Genomic DNA, 20,230 nt, shown 5'->3' with positions numbered 1-20,230 from the left:
CTCCGGGGAACATCAGATCTGCCATCACTTAGTAAAAGGCATTTGGTGGCTTGACTCTTTTCAATCGTAAATTCTCTTGGTTCATTTAAAGTTAGAGTCCATTTTTAAGGATTCCATTTCCACGTGATTTGTTGGTTTGTTTTCAGGAACATCACTCTGTTCGTGGCTTCCAGGCTGATGTCCCCACCTCACCAGGGTAAGCTGCACTTGGGGCTCACTGGTGTCCCAAGCTGTGGAGTGCCAGCCTAGGAAACATACTACCTCCTGGCCAGATTGGCTGGGACCGCTGGAACCCTGGCCAGTGAGAGCTACTGCATGGGATGGAAGGTTCTGGAGTCGGTGGAGACCCTCTCTCCTCTCCAGGCCCTAGCCTGATGTCTTCTTTGCACCTAATGGGTTTTTTAATGAAAACAACATGAGCCAAGCAGTAAAATGGGAAGGGTTTATCCCCGCCCCCCTGCCCCCAGTCTCACCCACTATAGATAAACCAAGGGAACACCAAATGACTGTTCTCTTTTTTGCTAGAGAGAAATTTGGAAAATGCAGGCCCTGGACAATCTATGGGAAGTGAATCTACACATGCATTTTGCTCTAGGAGCAGAGTCCAGAGTTTATTGAATGAGTTGCTCTGTTCCCATATGGCCCACCAGGTGGCTGTAGAATATCACGGATGGGCCCAGCAAGCTGGCCTGGGCTGAAGAAGGCCAGGACAGCCGGCCAGGACAGCCAGGCACTGCCCAGAGACCCCCTGGCCCACCTTCAGGCAGGGCTGTTCTGTGTTTTCCTACAGGGACGCCAGACGAGGATGTTGGCCCCTGAGACTTTCCTAGGAGAAGCATGGCTAACACCGTGGAGTGTTTCCACGGCCAGGAGCTAGCTAGCTGCTCTGTGTATCTCATCTGCTTTCTCTCTTACTCTCGAGAGCCAGCCTCTGAGGGAAGCATGGTCATTGTCTCCATTTCTCAGGTGAGGCCACCAAAGCACACCGAGCTTAGGTAACTTACTAGATGCCTTGGTGCTGTTGGGGATCCAGGGTGAAAGGGAACCAGATCCCATGCATTGACCCAGTCTCCGGGCCACACGGCAGCTGGCAGGTCCCTGCTGTGCACCCCCAGGGCATGGGACTAGCCCCCACCCTCTGTGTCCCGCTCCAGCACGGTGACTGGCCCCAAGCCGTGCTCCCAGCTGGAGGAGTGCGCTGAGGGAGCGGGCAGGGTAGAAGGTAAGCTGGTGTTTACTTGTGCGAGCCCCTTCCCCTGGAACTCTTCTTGAGTGAAAAGTGAAATAGGTGAAATAAAAGGCAATCGGAAACAGACTTGGTCCTGTCTGGACGGCATGGGCCCCCAAACCTAATGCTCGCCAACCTTTCCTGCCAAACGGTGGGCTGACTGTTCTCCGTGGCCCCTGGCATCCTGTTCCTGGCCCCCTTGTCCCAGGTAGCTGCCCATCCACCCCCAGGCTCCCTGTAGGTGACATCTTACACGAGCAGCATCCTGCTTGGTATTTCAGGTGCGTGGGTACCCGCGGGCCACACCGGTGACCACATGGCCCCGCAGAAAACGGGAAGGCACTGCACAGCCAGCCACTGGCAAGACAGGGTTGAGGGGAAAGCACTGCTTCTGGCCCTTCGGGCAAATTACCTACCACATCTGAGGCCAGTTTCTTTATCAGTGAAATGAAGGTAACATCTGCTTACCTGCTAGTGGGTGCTAGTGGGACCGGCTGGAATTCATGAAACCCCCGTGAGTGCTAAGTGTTTTGTTGGTAAGTTACTAGGAGCGATGGAGTATTAGAGGGTTTCCAGTGAGGATGTGCGGGGAGGGTGATGGATAAAGAGATCAGTTTGCACTGTTGACATTGAACCACGTCAGTGATGCAGTTGCAGCCTTCAGAGTCAGAAGCCGGGTGGGAGCCTGCTCTGAGCCCCCGAGGCCAGCGCACCGAAGGGACCCTCAGATGTTACCCAGAATGTGTCCCTCTCCTCACCGAGCCAGAGCCTGTCCCCTGCTGTGACAGATACCTAACAAGACTCGTTGACACTTTAACTGTTTGCTCCCAAATGGCCCATAAGAACATTATTTATTTTTTAAATAAAGATCTGCAGACCAGCTCTCCACAAAGTAAGCTTGGGGACGGCCCAAGTCGACTGAAGAGCTGGCCTGGAGCAGGTGTGCTGGGAAGGGGTTAACGGCCGGCTCTCTGGGGGCAGAGTACTTCCCGGGCCACACACACTATAGAGTAACTCGCATAAAGGATGTATATAGAGCACACAAAGTACAACAACTTTATCCCCTATTCCAATCAGTAGAGATGTCACTGACGTCACCGAAAAATGAGTGCCACTCTGATATGAATGTTAGCCGAGGTTTGTAAAAATTTTTAATATTTTTGCTTTTAGAGAGCGCTTATGTGTGCACACAAGCAGGGAAGGGGCAGAGGGAGAGAGAGAGTCTTTTTTTTTTTTTTTTTTTTTTTTAATGCTTTGGCTTTTGAGAGAGAGGGTGAGCGGGGGAAGGGCAGAGATCGAGGGAGACAGAGGATCTCAAGCAGGCTCTGCACTGACAACAGGGAGCGCAATGTGGGGCTTGAACTCACAAACCGTGAGATTATGACCTGAGCTGAAGTTGGACGCTCAACCAACTGAGCCACCGAGGCGCCCGAGAGAGAGAACCTTAAGCAGACTCCACGCTCAGTGTGGAGCCTGACGTGGGGCTCGGTCCCATGACCCTGGGATCATGACCTGCGTGGAAATCAGGAGTTGACGCCCAATGCTCAGCACACCGAGCCCCCCCCCGGGCGCCCCATGCCACTGGTTTCGTTTATGTTAACGAGTAAGACAGATCCTAAACGAAGGAGGTGTGTGTCAGAACATCCCTGCCCGTGCATGGCACAAGTGACTTCTTTGCCGAATTGGCTCATGGTGGGTCGGGTGTGGAAAGACTTCTAACCTTATCTTTCTGTGCTAGTCACCACGTCGTGGCTGCAGGCACGAAACTTTTAGTTTGTATTCTTCACGTCTTCACCACTTTCTTAACTCTAGACGATCAAGAAAACAATAGATCAAGTTTGCTCATATCTGGGAGCTCATACCCCCCTCCCCCCACGGCCGCTTGTGAGCTCTCAGTGTGACATTGCTGAGCTGAATCATGAAGACAGGTGCTTCTTCCCGGTAGCTGGTGTTGCCATCGTTCAGACAGCGGGGAAAAACGGAAGAGTGTGGATTAACGGTGAAACACGGTAGTAATGACTGAGTTTTGATGACTGATTACCTCTGTTTTTACCGAAGTTCATTAATTTTAGTAATGATTGTATTTAACAGCAAAATTCTGAAAATGGGGCAGTGGGTTCTTGCGGGTGATGCTAAGCTGGCTGCAGCAGGTGTGGCCACAGGGACCCTACACCGAGGGCAGCTCTGCCCCCCAGGATGTCCGGAGGAGAGCCAGTTGCCGGGTGTCCTCTGAGGCCCTGTGGGGTCAGGTGGTTGTTAGGGCCCTTGAAAGCCATGAACGACCTATCCTTCCTCATCCTCCACATTCCCGCCTGGCGAGGAAGCCCATCAGGAAGCCGTCCTGACTGGCAGGCTGGAGACCAGGCATGAATTTGGGGACATGAGGGAGAATGTCACTCTGTTGCCCCACCCTCGCACACAAGGGCACCCTACTATCCTCCTAGTTTCCTCTTAGGACATGGCTGGGACTGGAGTCCCGGACTGGGGACACCCATTACTGTTTTGGGGGTGTGTGTCTTTGGGCCAAGTATTCTCCTGAGTCTCTGAGCCTCAGTTTCCTCAGAGCACAATGGGGATGCTCTAGCCAATGGCTGTGAGGAGAGGGATGGAGAGGAGGCAGCTCACAGCTGCACCCTCCACAGATCCCAGGGGCTGGGGTAGTTTTTCCCACACCAGAGTTCTTCATGAGAGCTTCAGGGAGCTGGAAACATCCTCACATCTCCAGATCCCATGACAAAGAGGAATGACTTCCGTCTTCCACAATTCAGGGGTGGGCGCAGCACCCAGGAGCTGTGCATTCTCAGCCAGAAGGACTTGCAGGGGAACAAAGTTGACGGTGTTGAGCAGGCCTTCCAGAGTGTTCTGTGATCAGCCCCAGACTGAGCTTCTTCACTCTTTTTCCGTCTCTGTTTCACTCTTTTTCCGTCTCTGTTTCACTCTTTTCCGCCTGTTTGGGTTTGGTCACTCTGAGCGGTATGCAGGAGGCATTTACTGTGGGGAATCAGGCCACATGCGGTTGTGGGAGCTGGTGAAGAAGTCCAGGGAAGGCTGTGCCTCTGGGTGGGCAGGGCTGGCTGTTGTAGAGAAAAGCAGATGTGAATGGGGGCAAGGAGAGGCTGGAAACCACGGGCACAGAGTGGCCCTGAGTCTATCACCTCCCACCTCTGTGACGTGGTGACCTGGTGGAGCTGGCTGCACACATACCTAGTCCGGGGCTCGGAACCCATCGATGAAACAGAGGCGCCACTGGATGGTTTCTGTCCAAGCCAACAGTGGGCACCGGCCACCCCATGACACTGTGAGAGCCACAAAAGCACCCAGCTTAGCCAAGCTGATGTGGTGAAAAGCCACCACTGCAATATGCTTCTGGAGTACCAAGCGCTTTTGGACCTTCTCATCGTTCTTCCAGGTTCCTATGCCTCTGCATGGAGTGTTTGTTCCAGCCATGGCACCAGGAAAACTCCTACAGCACCTTCAAAACCCTGCAGAGACATCACCTCCTCTGAGAAGAATTCCCTGATACCTGCCCTCCAGGACTAGTCCTGTACTTCACACATGGTGACTGCCTCTGTTGTACCTGCGAGATGCCTCAAGGGGACAAGCTGTGCCTGTTTGACGGCTCAGGTTGGTTCATTCACGTGCCCAGGATTGCACAGGGAGAATAGAGTTAGTGTCATACAGAGCTATAATTTGAAACCCTGTCGGTGACTCTTCTGATTCTAAGCCACCGTGACTAGAAAGCTGAGAAAGATTTGGCCCTTGCCCTTCGGAAACTATTCCGTGGAGGGGAAAGAGAGCTGCAGTGTAGTTAGTTAGGCAGCTGGTGAAATTACCAACAGAGACTCCAGGGGTGGCCCCAAGGCTGAAGTCACAGCACTGTGCTCCCCAGAGGGTCTCCAGGCTGCTCCAGGCCTGGCCGGTAGGAAGGTGAGGACCCCCTCCCTCCAGCAGCAGCTGTCAGGGAGCGTGGTTCCAGCTGACTCCTCACCGTGTGGCTTCGGGCAAGTCCTACTCCTCGTTCGGAAGAGACGGGCCTGGGACGGGTGGCTAAGATTCCTCATTCACTCACCACCATCTGGCATTGCAGGTGGTTGTCTGGATTGGGCATTTCTTATGTTATTCCACCAGAGGGCGCCAAATCCCAGCGCCTGCCAAGTTGGTTCTCTCAAAAAGGGGTGGTTTTGGGATGTGAGCTCAGAGGAGGTGATGAGTGAGAGCTGTGTGTGTGGGTTTGTGTGGAAACAATTAGGGGTGCGTGTGTGCATGTGTTTGCATGCAGCACCAGAGTTTTTTTCCAACTGTCTACATCTATTACCATCACCCCTACCCTGCCGAGTTCATCTCCGGCTTTTTGCTACCTCCCTTGCTCAGCTCTAGCCACACAGGCCCGCTAGCGCTGCCTCCAACTCTCCCTGCAAGATCTGGCCTCAGGGCCTTTGTGTGTGCTGTCCCTTCAGCCTGGAACACTGAACGCCTAGACATCTCCAGGAACCTCCCACATTCCCTCTCAGTGAGGCCTTTCCTAGCCCTCCCATAAAAAAAGTACCTCCGAACCCATTCCATGCTTTACTCTTCTTTAGAAAAACTACACAACACAATCTACACAACAAAATGTCACCTGTTTAACCATTTTTCCAGTTTTGCAGTATGAAGTCCCTTCTCGTGGTGGTGCAACCATGTCCGCCATCCATCTCCAGACTTTTTTCCATCTTCCCAAACTGAAACCCTACGTCCACTGAACAATAACCCCCTACTCTGCCCTCCCCCACCCCCTGGCAATGGCTGTCCTTTTTGTCTCTGTGAATCTGCTCCGGCTGTCTCGTAAAAGCCATAGAGTATTTGTCATTTTGGGTCTGGCTTATGTCACTCAGCATAAGGTCTTCAAGCGTCATCCATGTCGTAGCATGTGTCAGAATTTGTTTTAAGGCTGTATGATATTCCATTATATGTATATTTATATATTGATTATTCATTTGTCTGTTGGTAGATGCATGGCTTGCCCCACTCTTGTGAAGAATGATGGTATGCATGTGCTCTTTTCCATGCTTTCTGTTTCTGCACAGCACTGAACCTCATCCAGGCACCCTCCCTTTGCCCCCAACTAGACATACAAATGATGGCATACAAAAGACACAGGCCAGCTAACCTAGCTTTTTTAATCTAACATTGCTTTTTAAATGTCTAAAAATGCTCGGGACCTCGAAATGCTCCTTGGACCAGCTTTATCATTTCACTCGTGTCCTCATCAACGAGTTGATAAATCTTTGACATGTTCATCCTGTATTTGTAGGACAGTCCTATTTTTAACTTTTAAGAAGTTACACCCTGACGTTCCAGAGGTGTCTTTTTCTTTTTTAACCAGGAATTTAAACATGCCTTTGTGGGATGAAATCGAATACATCAGTTCATGATGCTCTGCCAGCCAAGCTGGGGCTTCTGGTGTCCTGGGGCCACGTGAACGGAGCAGAGACACCGCCAGCTCCTATGTTCTCCGGGGCCTTCTTGAGCTGTGGCCGCTGCTCCAAAGTCCCAGGCAGCTGATGCGGACCTGTGTCTGCGGCGCCCACGAAAGACGGTGCTTTCATGAGAGCGGCCTGCCCTTTCTGAGCCCTTCTGTGAGCCGTGGGATTCCAAATGCTCTGAATGCATTAGCTGACACTCACACGGTCCCCATGAGATAGACACCCTTCAGCAGATGAGGAAGCCAGCCTGGAGGATCACAGTGCAAGGGGAAGTTCTAGAGCAAAGACGAGAAGGAGGGATCTGTGTGTGGCGGGAGAGGTGAGTGGAATTTTTTTCTCTAGTTCTGCAACTTGTGGCGGAGATCATGCTGAGGGGGAAAGTGTTGGGTGCCAGACCCCACTCCCAGGGGACAGTCATCCCCCAGGGGATAGCACCCTTGCAGGGGGCTTGCTGACGGGGACCAGAGCAGGCCCAGCCACTGTGGCGCCCACCTGGTGCTGGCCTGACGGGAGGGCCAGGAGGGGGCCTGCAGGGAACAAGATGCCATCTTTCCCCCACCTGGCGTCCTGTCCCTCCCCCGAAACAACACGACACTGGGCCAAGAGGCGAAGTTCTTGTTTATTGTTGCAGTGACTCTTACAGACATTAGCGTTCAGTGAAATCAAGGAAGAGAACACATTAAATACATCACAACCCCCAAAACGGTACAGAGGAGGGGAGGGCGGGCTGGGCCGGTGACCAGACTGTCGGAGCAAGTACATTCAGTGGGTGTGTGGTGCCATCATTCCGGGCTCACGTGTATATATATTTTATTTATATAATTTATATTTATATATAGAGATCATTGAATTTTGTGTATACAAAGAACAATATTGTTACAAATACAATACTCTACTTGTCCCAAGCTTTACAATAAGCTCTATTTCACCCTCTTTACAGAACAATAGTACAAGTTCAGACTCTAGGGGCTGTGCTGAATATGTACAAGAAATTTCCTTCCCACGTGGTCCTCACGCCCTGCTGTGATGGAGGGGGGCAAAGAATCGGGTCGTGTGCTCCAGAGGGCCCAAGCCAGGGAAGGCGCAGACAGACACGAAGCTCAAACCAGCAAGCGGCCTTGGAAGAGGGAGAGTAAACAGGTCTAAAAGGAGGTGGCCCTTGGTTGTAAACATTGGTAACAGCCACACCACTGGGTCGAGGGACCCAAGAAGGGCGTGTGGATGGGTTTCCTCAGCGTGCAGATGGGGACGTTGGGTGCGAATGGGGGGGCCTCAGGGGCGGCAGAAGTGATGGGGGAGGTAGTCGTTTAGTCTGGGACTCTCTGAGGCCGCTGTTCCATGGTGGGCTCCAGGCCCCGAGGAGCCTGCTCTGGGGAGGGTGTGCACTCCAGGCCTTGGTCTCTGGGGGTCTCCTCCTCTTGTGAACCCAAGGCTGACGGTGGCTCCCTGAAATGCTCCCGTGTGAGAAGGCAGAGACAGGATGCGTTCTGGTGCATCCTGGCTGGACCAGGACCGGTAGACGAAGCTGAGAATCTGTCCCCGAACCTGAGTCACCAGCATGTCCCAGCCAAGCAGCAAGAGTGGCTTTTTGCCTGGGCCCTGTTGGGGAAGGCTGCTCTGTACATAGTGTTCCCCATGACGGGGTGGGGGTGGGGGTATTCAGATATTTACATATATAACTATATATACTGGGATGCCAGAAGAGACCACCACGTCCTATGGATTTTCAAACACGGCGTTACTAACGCTTAACTCCCTCCATCCGACGCGAGCAGGGCCAAGAATACACTCCAGGTGAACCTGTACCGAGCTCCGGGAACGAGAGTATCTGGGTATGCAGAGCCACTTTCAGTAACAGAAGGTAGGTGGTAGACAAGTAACCTCACTCTTCTGCTAGAAGATGCTGGTCTTCCAGCAGCTCTTACCAAATGGGCTTTTGCGGCACTCGTCAAACGTCCTAAGACTTTTGTGCCATAGCGGCAGAATCTGTGTTCTCTGTCCCCTCTCCTTTGGGTGAAGATGCCTAATTGTGATACTGGCAGGCTGCGTAGGGACTGCTGGCCCGTCGCGGATCGGCCTCTGTCCCGGTGCTGGGGCAAGTGGCCCGAGTGGTCACCCTGGGACCAGACAGGCATGAACCCCTCCCATGACCTTCCAAGGCTCCTGAGGCCTCACACCCCACCACTAATGCTTTGTTCCTGTTCCACTCTCTCTTTTTGGCAGAGGGAAGAGCGACCAAGACTCTCGAGTCCTTGACTATATTGTCAGACACACTACAGTTTGGTAAACTGAGAACTTGGGGCCATGGTTCTGGCTGATTCGGGCTGCGTGGGGCTGAGCCTCCTCTGAAGGCCAGGGGTCCTGGACTGTCCAGGCTGGCTCCCCTGCAGAGGGGGCAGCCCCTACTTTATTAAGGTTTATACTACAAACTGAGGGTCGACCACTGATGCCTTTGGAACATTCGGCTTTCCTGACTCACAGAAACCCTGAGGTACAGAAATCCCAGGGGAACACACTGCACAGTCATCTGGGGCTAGTCTCTTGTTCTGATTTTTTTTTTTGTGTCTCCCTCCCCGAAATCCCTCCAACAAATACATGAGCCAGTCCACATATGCTCACCGAATTCCTGTTTCCACAGATACAACATAAATATCCCATGTGCAGAGAGCAGGGACTCTTAATATTACAAAATATATTAGTTTCTCTTCCCGTCTCTGCTGAGGTCATGAACGAAATGGAACAAAAAAAAAGCAAACCAACCCACACCCACCTACGTGAAAACAAAATGCTCTTTGGACCAAACGTAATTGAAAACTGGCTCAGGATAATATCACTACAACATCTGCATGAACTGAGACAGAATCCACAACATGAGGCACCTGGTGAGAACACGCAGCAGCTCACCCAAGTGCAAGCGCTCTCACACCCACCAGGCAGCAAGCTGATGTTTCTAGAACACATCTGGGGATGCTTAGGCATCGTGTGAGGTCATCCTTGTCTCCTTAGTTTTGTCGTTTACTACTATGCTGGCCTCTCAAATCCCATCCTGCTACGTGGCCCTGAGCAGAGAGGAAAGCTGGTCTTACCTTGGGCCAGGAAGCCTAACGCGACTGCATCTGCGTTCTCTTCCTCCACGGGAGCAGTCCGTCCTTCCGAGACCCCCAGGGTGAGTGTGGAGTGGGGGCACGAAGGGAGTCCACTAGGACCCTGAGCCAAGGCGGCGCTGGTGGGGCCAGGCCTCGGGGCGGGGGGAAGTCTCACCCCGGACAAGGCTGAGCAGCCCCTGCAGGCCTCACCTGCCAGGGGAAAGGACCTCATAGAGAGGCGAGGTGGGCTTTCCAAGGGCTCTGTGTGCCTCACTGGTGAGGGAAGGAGGCGAGGGCGATACATACACAAGAGAGGCTGTATACGTACGTGTGTGGCAGAGAGGGAGAAAGGAAGTACCTGCCCACGTCTATCGGCTGGTTGGTGACCTTAGCACAGCCTGAGGCGGCTGGGCTGCCCCAGCACCTGCCGAGCTCTCTGCACCAAGATGGCACCCTGGTCCCAGGCCGTCTCCCTCCTACCCTTGGGGGAGAAGGCTCACCTTTAAGAACGCAATTATGTCAAAACTAAAAGTAGTGACACAAGAGGCATAAGGTTGGCTCAGAAATTCTGGGCGGAGGGGTGTGGAGCCCCAAGTCCAGTGTGGTGGGCAGGGCAAACCCTGAAAGACACAGCTGGTCTCTGCTGATAGACCGTGTTCCCATACACTGAGCCAATCAGAGCCAAGACCAGCGGCTGGACTGTAGGCACTGCTGACTCAGCTCCTTCACTGTCCCCCCAGGAGCACCTCTTGGGGGAAGGGAGGACTCCCCTGGAGCCGTGACCGTCCTCCTGGGAACCCCCGGGGGCCCTTCAGGATGGTCTGGGCAGACACCCGGTGGGTACTGGCTGCTCTCTACCCTCAAGGGCGTGTGTACAAAACTTTCTGGGTGTTAAAAAAAAAAAAAAAAAAAAAAACTGGAGAGAGAGTAAAGAGGTCTGCAGATTCTTCTCTTCCTGTGTAGAACCGGTGCTGGGCGTGAGAGGGAAAGGTCTCAGTGGGCACACAGATGCAGCACGAGAAACACACCACGAGTGAGGACAGTCCTCCATGCAAGCCGCCAGGCGGGGGGGCACGGCCTCAGATGTAAACGGGTTGCTCCTGGGCCGTCAGCAGTCGGTACATGGCAGCCGGCATCGTCTTCATGTGAATCTGAGGGCAGAAACGTGCATCAGCAGGCCTGAGGCTGCGGGGTGGGGTGGGGTGTGGCTGTGTGGCCATGGCCCCCCGTTGCCCCGGGGGGGGGGCAGCACCTCTAACCACAGCGGGGTGGGGTGGAGCTCTGAAGGTCGCCCCTCACCAGCCACAGGGACCTGACTGAGGCCTCCAGGAAGAGAGGGATCCACGGGCTTTCTAAAACGTGTGGGGTGGCACAGAGTGCGCAGTGAAAACCGGGGAAGCTTTGTTTCGCAGCCAAGGCAAAAGGAGAAAATCCCTTAAAAGCAAGGGAGAGTGGCAGTAGGTAGTGGCGGTGGGTCGGTGGGTCGGGACCCCTCCCCCAGGGGGTCAGGTGGCTCAGGAGGCGGGCCCCGGAACAGCCATCGCCACCTGGAGGAGGCTGGAGCCCGGAGCTGCCCCTGGAGGCCTGGTCCATCTATCAGACATCAATCTGAGACTTCCATGGCCCAGCAGGTGTGGTGACATTAACTGGAAGAATGGACAGAACTCGGGCGGCCCCGGGGGGAAGCTACAATAATGAGGCTGAGAGTTGAGAAGAAAAGGTGAGCAAATAATGCAGGAGAGAGTGAATCCTGTTTCCAGGAGCCGCTCTCAGTCCGCCGCTAGGCAGTGGGTGACCTCTGGCCTGAGTCTGACCGTTCTGCCTGTCGAGCAGGGTTTTGAACCACAAAGGACGCTGCCTGGAAGGCCTGTGTGGGGCCGCGCAAGCGCGAGGCCGGGGTCCCCCAGGCACACCCCCACCCCAGCCCCCGCTCCTACCTCCCCCACCGCATTGGAGAGGATGTGGACGATCTTCTCGTGAGGCGTGGCCACCACGCTCTGCCCGTTGATCTCGATGATCCGATGTCCCACGCGGACGCCGCCTCTCTCGGCTATGCCCCCTCGCATGAGGCTGCAGATCTGTCAGAGCCAAAGGCCACACCGTTAACCCTCACGGCAGGATCGCATGTCGGAGAGCTGGGCAGAGACAGCACTGGCTTTCCTGGACCCCTGCCCTCCGTTCTCCACGGTTACTTTGGGGCATTCCAATCTCTCGGTTTCCTTTCGCAAGCGACAGGGCTCCGTGGGCGCACAGGGCCACCCGGCCGCTGCACCCCGCCCGGGGGATGTAGTACATCGCAGGAGGTCACGGCACACTGAGTTCCGACTGCCTGTCATCCCAGCTGGGTCCTGGGGAAAAGAGCTTTTTGGACCTGTCACCGAGTCACCAACGGTTTCAAACTCTCAGCCTGTGTAACACAGGTGAATATTATTTCCCACATTCACCGCTAGGACTCAGACATCCAACTGTATAATCTGCAGCCTGCTTTTCAGGGTCACGGTTACATGAGCCAAACCCCGCTTTGGGTTTCCAAAGTGTGGCCAGCTGGCCGGGACTTGCTCCTTTTGACCTTCTCGACTTAGCAGCCCGTGTTCAAACTCACTTCCCCCCGGAAAGGACAACGGGGCTGGGTTTTGTCTCTGTGTAGCCGCACATCATGGTGTGCAGAAGCTGTGGGCCGGTGGAAATGAGCTCCCCAGGGCTTGGAGTTGGAGGGCTCGGGGCTCAGCCCTGCAGGGGAAGGCCCCCCCCACTTCAAACAGAACATGAGACTTTCTCCAAAAGAGTGTGTTTTTAGTTTACAAAGTTGACATTTCACACCAGATCGTGCGCCTTTTTTTAAATTTTTTTTTTTTAACGTTTGTGTATTTTTGAGACAGAGACAGAGCATGAACGGGGGAGGGGTAGAGAGAGAGGGAGACACAGAATCCGAAGCAGGCTCCAGGCTCAGAGCCGTCAGCCCAGAACCCGACGTGGGGCTCGAACCCACAGGCGGTGAGATCGTGACCTGAGCTGAAGTCGGACGCTTAACCGACTGAGCCACCCAGGCGCCCCAGATCGTGCGCCTTTTAAGCCCACGTAGACAAGATCGTGGCATCGTGCGACAATGCTCTGTGACCGAGTGTGTGGACCCCGCAGAGCCCCCCACCCGGTACTCTGGGGTCAGAATGCTGCTTAGGTGCTTCCCACACTTGAGACAAAACCAAGGAACCCGCTGTTGCTATACAACAACTCTTTGTTCATAGCTGAACTTTTAAAATTATTTGCATATGAACACAGCAAACAAGGAAATATCGGCAGATTAAAACAGGTGTCTGCCCAAAAGCGTGAGGAGTACGTAACCCCGGCTCCCTTCCTAAGAGGAAAGTGAGGCCGCTGAGGTCCAAGGAACAGATGAAGGGGAACTTCAAAGCTACTTCAAGGGTATTTCTAAACCTTGAAACAGACTTGGAATAACACTTTAAAAACCTGCCACTCTTAATTGAGATTTTTAAGGGGGAAAAGAATAGCGTTCTTCAGTGTGGGAAGATGAAGGGAAAAAGAAGAAGAGCACATCCAAAATCTAAAAAATCAAGGCCGCAGACAGAGAACAGGATGGTCATCGGAACCCACAATTACTGTGATTGCAGAATAAGGCAAACCAGCACCCAAAGGGAGTAATGCTGAGTATGGAGTTTCCGTGTGGAATGAAGAAAAAGTTCTAGAAAGAGACAGTCGTGACGGTTACACCACTCTGTGAATGTACTTTAATGCCACTGAACTGTATGCTTAAAGATGGTTTAGACTGAGGGGCACCCAAGTGGCTTAGTCAGTCCAGCGTCCGACTTGAGCTCAGGTTAGGATCTCACAGTTTGTGGGTTCAAGCCCCGCATCAGGCTCTGTGCTGACAGCTCAGAGCCTGGAGCCTGCTTCGGATTCTGTCTCTCCCTCTCTCTCTGCCCCTCCCCCGTTCATGCTCTGTCTCTGTCTCAAAAATAAATAAATATTAAATTAAAAAAGAAAAGTATTGTTTCCGGACAGATATCCACATGATGAAAATACTCTTCATCCCTAAAGTGCTATTCAGGTTAAAAGGGCAAGGCAGAAAACATGCACGCATCACAGCCATGGGGGCCGGGGCTCTCCACCTGCACTGTGCCCTGGAATCACTGGGGAGCCCGCCCAGTGCTGCACACCCCTGGTGGGGGGCTGGACAGCTCTATAGGGGCTAACAGGTGTACCCAGGTGGTGACACAATGGCATCCCCTGGCCGGAGGGAAAGGACACACTTGGTGACACATCCCAGACTATCTCAAGTTGGCAGCTGGGAGGCTGACCCTTGCACCATCACAGAGAGATTCAGGGCCAGGGCTCTGGGAACCACCCTTCCCTTCTCATGTGCAAGGGCACAGGATTCTCTGCCCACAGGGGCACACAGGGCCCGCCCTCACTCACTCCTCCCTCTCCTTGCTGGGTTCTCTCAGGGAACTGCCTGGCTTTAAAAAAATAAAAAGTTGGGGCCTCTGGCTGGCTCAGTCAGTTAAGTGTTCAATAAATATATATGCAGATGAATGAATGAAAAATTTTCTCGATCTATAAAATGAGTTTTGACTAGATTTTGGACCGTGTACTTAAATAATCGTCAAGAGGCACCTGAGTGGCTCAGTTGAGCGTCCCACTTCAGCTCAGGTCATGATTTCACGGTTGGTGGGTTCAAGCCCCACATTGGGCTCTGTGCTGACAGCTCAGAGCCTGGAGCCTGAGTCTGACAGATTCTGTGTCTCTCTCTCTCTCTCTCCGTCCCTCCCTTGCTCATGCTCTCTCTCTCTCTCAAAAACAAACATTAAAAATAAATTAAAAATAAAAGTTAAAAAACAAACACTGTGCCACGGTTTTATTTGTCAGATCTTTGGAAGAAAGTGTGGAGCCCTACTTACGATTCCATTCTGGACGCTGAAACCCAGCTGGTAGCGGAGGTCCGGTCTCCTGATCAACACGGTCGTCACTGGAGGACACCTCACGATGTTCAGCTTGACCCGGGGCTGATTCTTCAAACCCTGAAATGTGAATGGAGCACAGTGGAGATGGTGACCGGTAAGGCGGGCAGAAGAGATCCAAGCAGACAGCACCAAAGGCAAATGGAGTCCTAAGGAGTCCCAAGGGATCTTCCATTATTTCTGGGACTCATGAAGCAGACCCACATACAGGCCGACCGTGCCCAAGCAGGGACAATCCACTGCTAGCCTGTACCAACTCAGGGCCCAAAGAGCTCATTGACCCCTCACACCTGTGGCCAGTGTGCTCTGTGAGCGCACAGGGCTTGTGGGAGACCTGGGGAGGCTGCTTAAGAATCAGCCACTCTGTGTTGGCACCACGTGTGGGCACCCTACCCTCATGGTCCGTCAAAACCCGTGCAGCCGATGAAACCAGCCCGTCACTGAGCATGGGCTCCTGCTGCCCACAGGAGCTGTCTCCTTCAGTCTCCTTGACAAACTGCAGCTCTAACTATGTCCATTCTACAGAAGACACCGAGGCTCAGAGATCCTAAGCAACTCACCCCGCTTCACCCGCAGCGGGATCCAACCGGACATCTGTTCTGTTTTCAAAACCAAGCATTTCGCCTACACCATGATCCCCCCTAAAGACAACGGGACAGCGTGTATCATTCATGAGTAAGGCTTGCTCGACCAAGCAGCCAGGGAGAGCAATAGAAGAATGAATTCGTGCCACCAAAGCTTCTATTCTGGCCTTGCATGGGGCCCTGTCGTCAGCTTACTTTCCTACCCAGCTCGAGTCCAGGGCTCCTAACATCTGACTTCCCCACTGCCTTTGATGGATTGCAGTTGGTCCTTTCAACGTGTGAGTTTTGACGGTGCTCAATTTAACTTCCCACCTCCAGCATCTCTGCCCATCTCCTGGGCGTTCTGAATCGCTCTGTTTTCTGCCGGATCGGAGCCTCCCAGGGGCTGCAATTTGGGTAATGCTCGGTGCTCACACGCAGGCAGCCCTCGCCAGCCACTCTCTGTGGTTTCTGGAAGATCTCTGGGAAGCTTCTCTGGTTCACAAAGTGATGATGTCCAAGTGCAGCAGCAGCAGACGAGCTGAGAGCAGTTCTCCCCGGGCAAAGTCTGCCAGGGACTGGCCTTCCGCACGACACAGGCCTGCTGTCCACGGGCACAGGGCTCCACAGGGTTCCGATGCATCAAGCTGTGTTTCCGCCTCTGCAGCCGGGCGTCCTCGACACTCCGCCCCTCCCTTCCTCCACCTCTGTCTCCACATCACCCAGATAAGTGGTGGGTGACACCCAGAGGTCCCCTCCAGCTCTAGTTCTGAGTTCACCCTTTCCACGCATTCCTTCCCTCAGCGTATTTGCCAACAACACCACGTCTCGACCATTATGCTTAAAAACACCCGTTTCTGCTCAGATCATGATCTCACAGTTGGTGAGATCGAGCCCCGCCTCGGGCTCTACGCTGACAGTGTGGATCTGGTTGGGATTCTCTCTCCTGCTCTCTACCCCTCTCCCACTCACGTTCTTTCTCTCTCAAAATAAATAAACATTAAAAAATATTAATAAAGAACCAATTTCTAAAATTAAAAATGGGCATCTTTCAGGAAGGTGGTGCTCAGATATTAATGCACATACAGTTGACCTTTGAACAATGCAGGGGTCAGAGGCGCTGACTCCCCCCCCCCCCCCGCCCCCAACCAAACCGTGCGGTTGAAAATTCACATATAACTTTTGAGTCCCCTGAAACTTAACTACTAACAGCCTACGGTGACCAGAAGGCTTACCAATAACATTAACAACACATATCTTGTAGATGGATTATACACTGTGTTATTATAATAAAGTAGGCTAGAGAGAAAGCAAAGGTTGTTAGGAAAATCACAAGTTAGAAAATACATTTCCAGGACTGTGCTGTATTTATTGAAAAACGCCTGTGATAAATGGGCCCGTGTAATTCAAGCCCGTGTTGCTCAAGTGCGTGTCTCTCTCCCTCCAGTGCCTCGTCTTTCTCATCCACTTGACTAGTCAATATTTACTGATCACTCCCCGAGTGCCAAGACTGGTGTTAGGCAGCGGGAAGGGCTACAGGCACACGCAGGGCAACCAGAGGGGCTGGCCCCCCTTCCCGCCCTCCACAATCACACAGCAGGAGACCAGGAATTTGTTGGAACCAGAGGGAAGTATGCCCTCAAAACGAGCACACAGAATTCCAGCTTCAGACAGTGCCACCAGCTTTGAGTGCTTACACCTGTGCACCTCTGGGGTGACGCAGGTGTGCATGTGACGCTCAGAGAGCACACCCTGAAAAGCCAGAGAAGGACTCTATTTTCTCAATTACCCCAAAAAAGCTCACATCGCTCCGGTGGGTTCCTTTTTCGTGTGCGTGAATTGACTGAAGAGGCCTGATTTGTCCTTCAGTGAACGAAGTTCTAGACTGAGGAAATGTGTTGCCAGATGAGGCTTAAAGAGGCGGCAATTTGGAGAAGAGACGGCAATTTGGAGTAGCCGGAGAACGCCACTGCTCCGCCGTTCCCCATCAGTGCTCCAAGTTGGGTCCCATTAACTTGGATTTCTGAGCTGCCATTTGAGAGGAAATGCCAATTAAATAAGCGGTCATTGTGTCCCCATGACAGCAGTGGAATGCTATAGCAAATTAAGAAATACTGTGGGAGAGGAAGGGGAAGGGAGGGGGAGAGGGGAGAGGGGAAGGGAGGAGACAGAAGCCAGAATCGTCTCTATAGTAACAGGAAAGCAGGACCATGATCCTGTGGAAGGGAGAGGAAAGCGGTGCTCTAGTTTAAAAAAGAAAAAATAATCAGGAGGGCAGGACCACAGAGGCAAGGAACTGCCTAAGGAACTGGCAGGAACAAGGCAAGGAACTGACTGCTAACAAGCTTTGCCTACCAACACTTACGCCTTAGGAATTAGGACAGGCGAAACAGGTGCTAGGGAAGAAAGCAATGAAAAGGATTCATTACCTCTAACTCTTTTCTAGAAATGTTTCTATTTTCCTATAACTGGGGGTGGCGGTGGGGGAAGTCAGCATGCGTTAAAGTGGAAAGACACAGAATACATGGTGTAGACCCTTGTTTCTCAAAGGGCTTTGGGAGACTGGTGACGTCATCACCTGCCAGCTTGCTGAGGGAGAATCCCACCGCAGACACGTGCAATCTGCATTTCAACAACAGCCCCAGGACTTTCAATTCAAAGTTTTCTAAGCCGTGAACTATCCATCTATGGATCCGTCGGGATGAGAGCTGCTAACTTCATTGCAAGGTGCACTGGCACAACAGTGAAATGAGCTACCGACCAGAAGCCCTGAAGAAGCCCAGAATATTCCCCTGTGCTGGCCCCACAGGTGGGGTGGGGCAGTGTGATCATGTGCCTAGGTGGAGGCAAAAGAGGTATGCTGTCTAAGGACTTTTTTAAAATTTAAAAAAGATTTCATTTTTTGAGAGAGAGCGTGCCAGTGAGCGAAGAGCAAAGAGAGAGGGAGAATCCCACGAGGGAGGGAGGGAGGGAGAGAGGGAGGGAGGGAGAGAGAGAGAGGGAGGGAGAGGGAGGGAGAGGGAGAGAGAGGGAGGGAGGGAGAGAGAGAGAGGGAGGGAGAGAGAGGGAGGGAGGGAGAGAGAGAGGGAGGGAGGGAGGGAGAGAGAAGCAGGGCTTCCCCAAAGCAGGGCTCGAACTCACAAACCCTGAGATCATGACCTGAGCCAAAGTCAGATGCTTAACTGACTGAGCCACCCAGGCGCCCCTGTCTAGGGAATTTTAAAACAATATGACAACCCACAGAAAGTCTGCATTTGGTGCTGGCAATCCTAGCTGAAGTCAGTGGTAAAGTTCTCGTCCCAGGCAGGATGGACCACTCGCATCTCTCTGCTTGACAAAGCAGCACATCTCAGGGCACCGAGGACGGTAGGCTGTGTCCTGGCTGGACCTGCCGGCTATGTCCTCGTCTGCTGAAGGCGGCCCTGGAGGCACTGGTTTTCTTGCTCTGCCTCTTCAGCAGTAATACCATGTGGCCTTTGAATTGATTCCACAGACTCCATTTATAGACATCAAAGATCAGCTCCCGGTGCAAACAAACCTTCTCCCCGTAAGAAATTGCTTCCAGGGTACTCTGATTGCTCGCGGAGCAAGCTTTGTGTCTATCTTGATGAGAGAGAGAAGATGAGTCCTTGTGGGGCCCCTGCGCCTGGCACTGGCCTTGGGGTCTCAGCCTCCCTCATCTGGTCTGCCTTCTTACATCTGGATGCAGCTGTCTGCAGGAGAAACCTGGGCAGGTCATCTGCACCCTGGGGGTCTCTGATGGCTTGTCTGTGAGCCAGGTGCCCATGAGGGAGGGGGGCTGGCTGTCGCGAGGAGGGAGGGAGGGAATGAAGGTGGGCGCCGCCTGGCAGGTGCGTAACGGGCACGGGCAGGAAGCCTCAGGAAACTTCTCCTCCGTATTCTCTCCCTCTTCTGGTCCTCTTCCCCAAACGTTTCCAGGCCCAGATCCACTCCCCATGCTCCCTCACCCACCTCCCTCTCTCTGAATGGATCCCTTCCCCCACCTCGGAACCCCCAAGACAGGCTTTCTCAGCCTTTGCACTTGGGCTCATTCTCTGCATGGGGCTGGGTATCTGGCACCATCCTGCACCTCTACCCACAAGATGCTACAGCATCTCCTTCTCCCAGTTCTCTCAACCTAAACTGTCTCCGGACCCTGCCAAGCTTCTCCTGAGGAAGGAGGTGTGTGTCAAGATCCTCGGCCGAGAACCACTGCCTCAGGGGCTGAGTGATATCAAGGGGGCTGAGTGATATCAAGGGGGCTGAGTGACCTGGACCCACCACTGATGAGTGATTACATCACTTTTCTGTGCCTCAGTTTCCTTACTTGCACAACGGGCATGACAATAGTACCTACCCTACAGAAGGCTGCCATGAGGGTTCCACGAGCAAACGCACACATTCTCATAATGGTGGCAGGGACACAGCGCTCAGCTGCCTTTAGCTACCCGTTCTTTCCTTCACATCTCTCCAGCAAGATCAAGTTCCTGGGTGCAGACTGTATATCATGTGTGTCTGGTTCCATGGCCCCTCAGGGGTTCTCATGCACGCACAGTGTTAAACAAGTCATTTGCTCACTAGTATGAAAGGGTATCCGTGAACCTTGACACGTGTGAGTTGCCAAACGTGGGTGGGTCCTGTGTCCCCGCTCCAAGCCCCCAGACCCCTGGTCTCTCCACGGTACCACACCACTAAATCAGCCTTCCCTGGCTGTGCTCAGGCTTGTCTCCACCGGCTGCAAAGCCAGCCCAGTGCCCATCAAGTCAAGCAGCAACTCCAGAAGGCCGTTTCCCTTCATGTTATCCATCCACCTAGATCTTACTCCTCCCTTCCAAGCCCACCTTAAAAATCAGAAAGAATTCTCCTCCCTCTGCGTGTGTGCAGCATTTCTCCTCTCTGTTGCCATTAGGCCCAC

General features: G+C 53.1%; 1 protein-coding gene and 1 long non-coding RNA gene across 7 annotated transcripts in view; one reads left to right on the top strand and one right to left on the bottom strand.

Annotated features, from left to right (window-relative positions):
• LOC121013656 (uncharacterized) lies at positions 1-9,298 on the top strand. The gene is made up of 7 exons (XR_005782826.1): positions 1-196; positions 791-966; positions 1,510-1,742; positions 3,041-4,852; positions 6,591-7,009; positions 8,466-8,551; positions 8,914-9,298. It is a non-coding gene; the product is annotated as an uncharacterized LOC121013656 (long non-coding RNA).
• The window catches only part of APBA1 (amyloid beta precursor protein binding family A member 1), a 206,170-nt gene continuing 193,230 nt past the window's right edge, over positions 7,291-20,230 (bottom strand). For all 6 annotated transcript variants that reach the window (XM_040449390.1, XM_040449394.1, XM_040449395.1 and 3 more), the window contains 3 exons: positions 14,693-14,812; positions 11,714-11,854; positions 7,291-10,927 (listed from right to left, as the gene is read on the bottom strand). In XM_040449390.1, the coding sequence (XP_040305324.1) occupies positions 10,856-10,927; positions 11,714-11,854; positions 14,693-14,812 (333 nt within the window). In that variant the 3' untranslated portion in view covers positions 7,291-10,855. The remainder of the gene's footprint in view (positions 10,928-11,713; positions 11,855-14,692; positions 14,813-20,230) is intronic.

The sequence above is a fragment of the Herpailurus yagouaroundi genome, unplaced genomic scaffold, assembly GCF_014898765.1.
Source record: "Herpailurus yagouaroundi ecotype Mexico unplaced genomic scaffold, PumYag 199, whole genome shotgun sequence".
In the NCBI taxonomy this organism is placed as follows: domain Eukaryota; kingdom Metazoa; phylum Chordata; class Mammalia; order Carnivora; family Felidae; genus Herpailurus; species Herpailurus yagouaroundi.
Note: the sequence above shows the minus strand (reverse complement) of the source record. Positions and strands in the feature narration are given on the sequence as shown.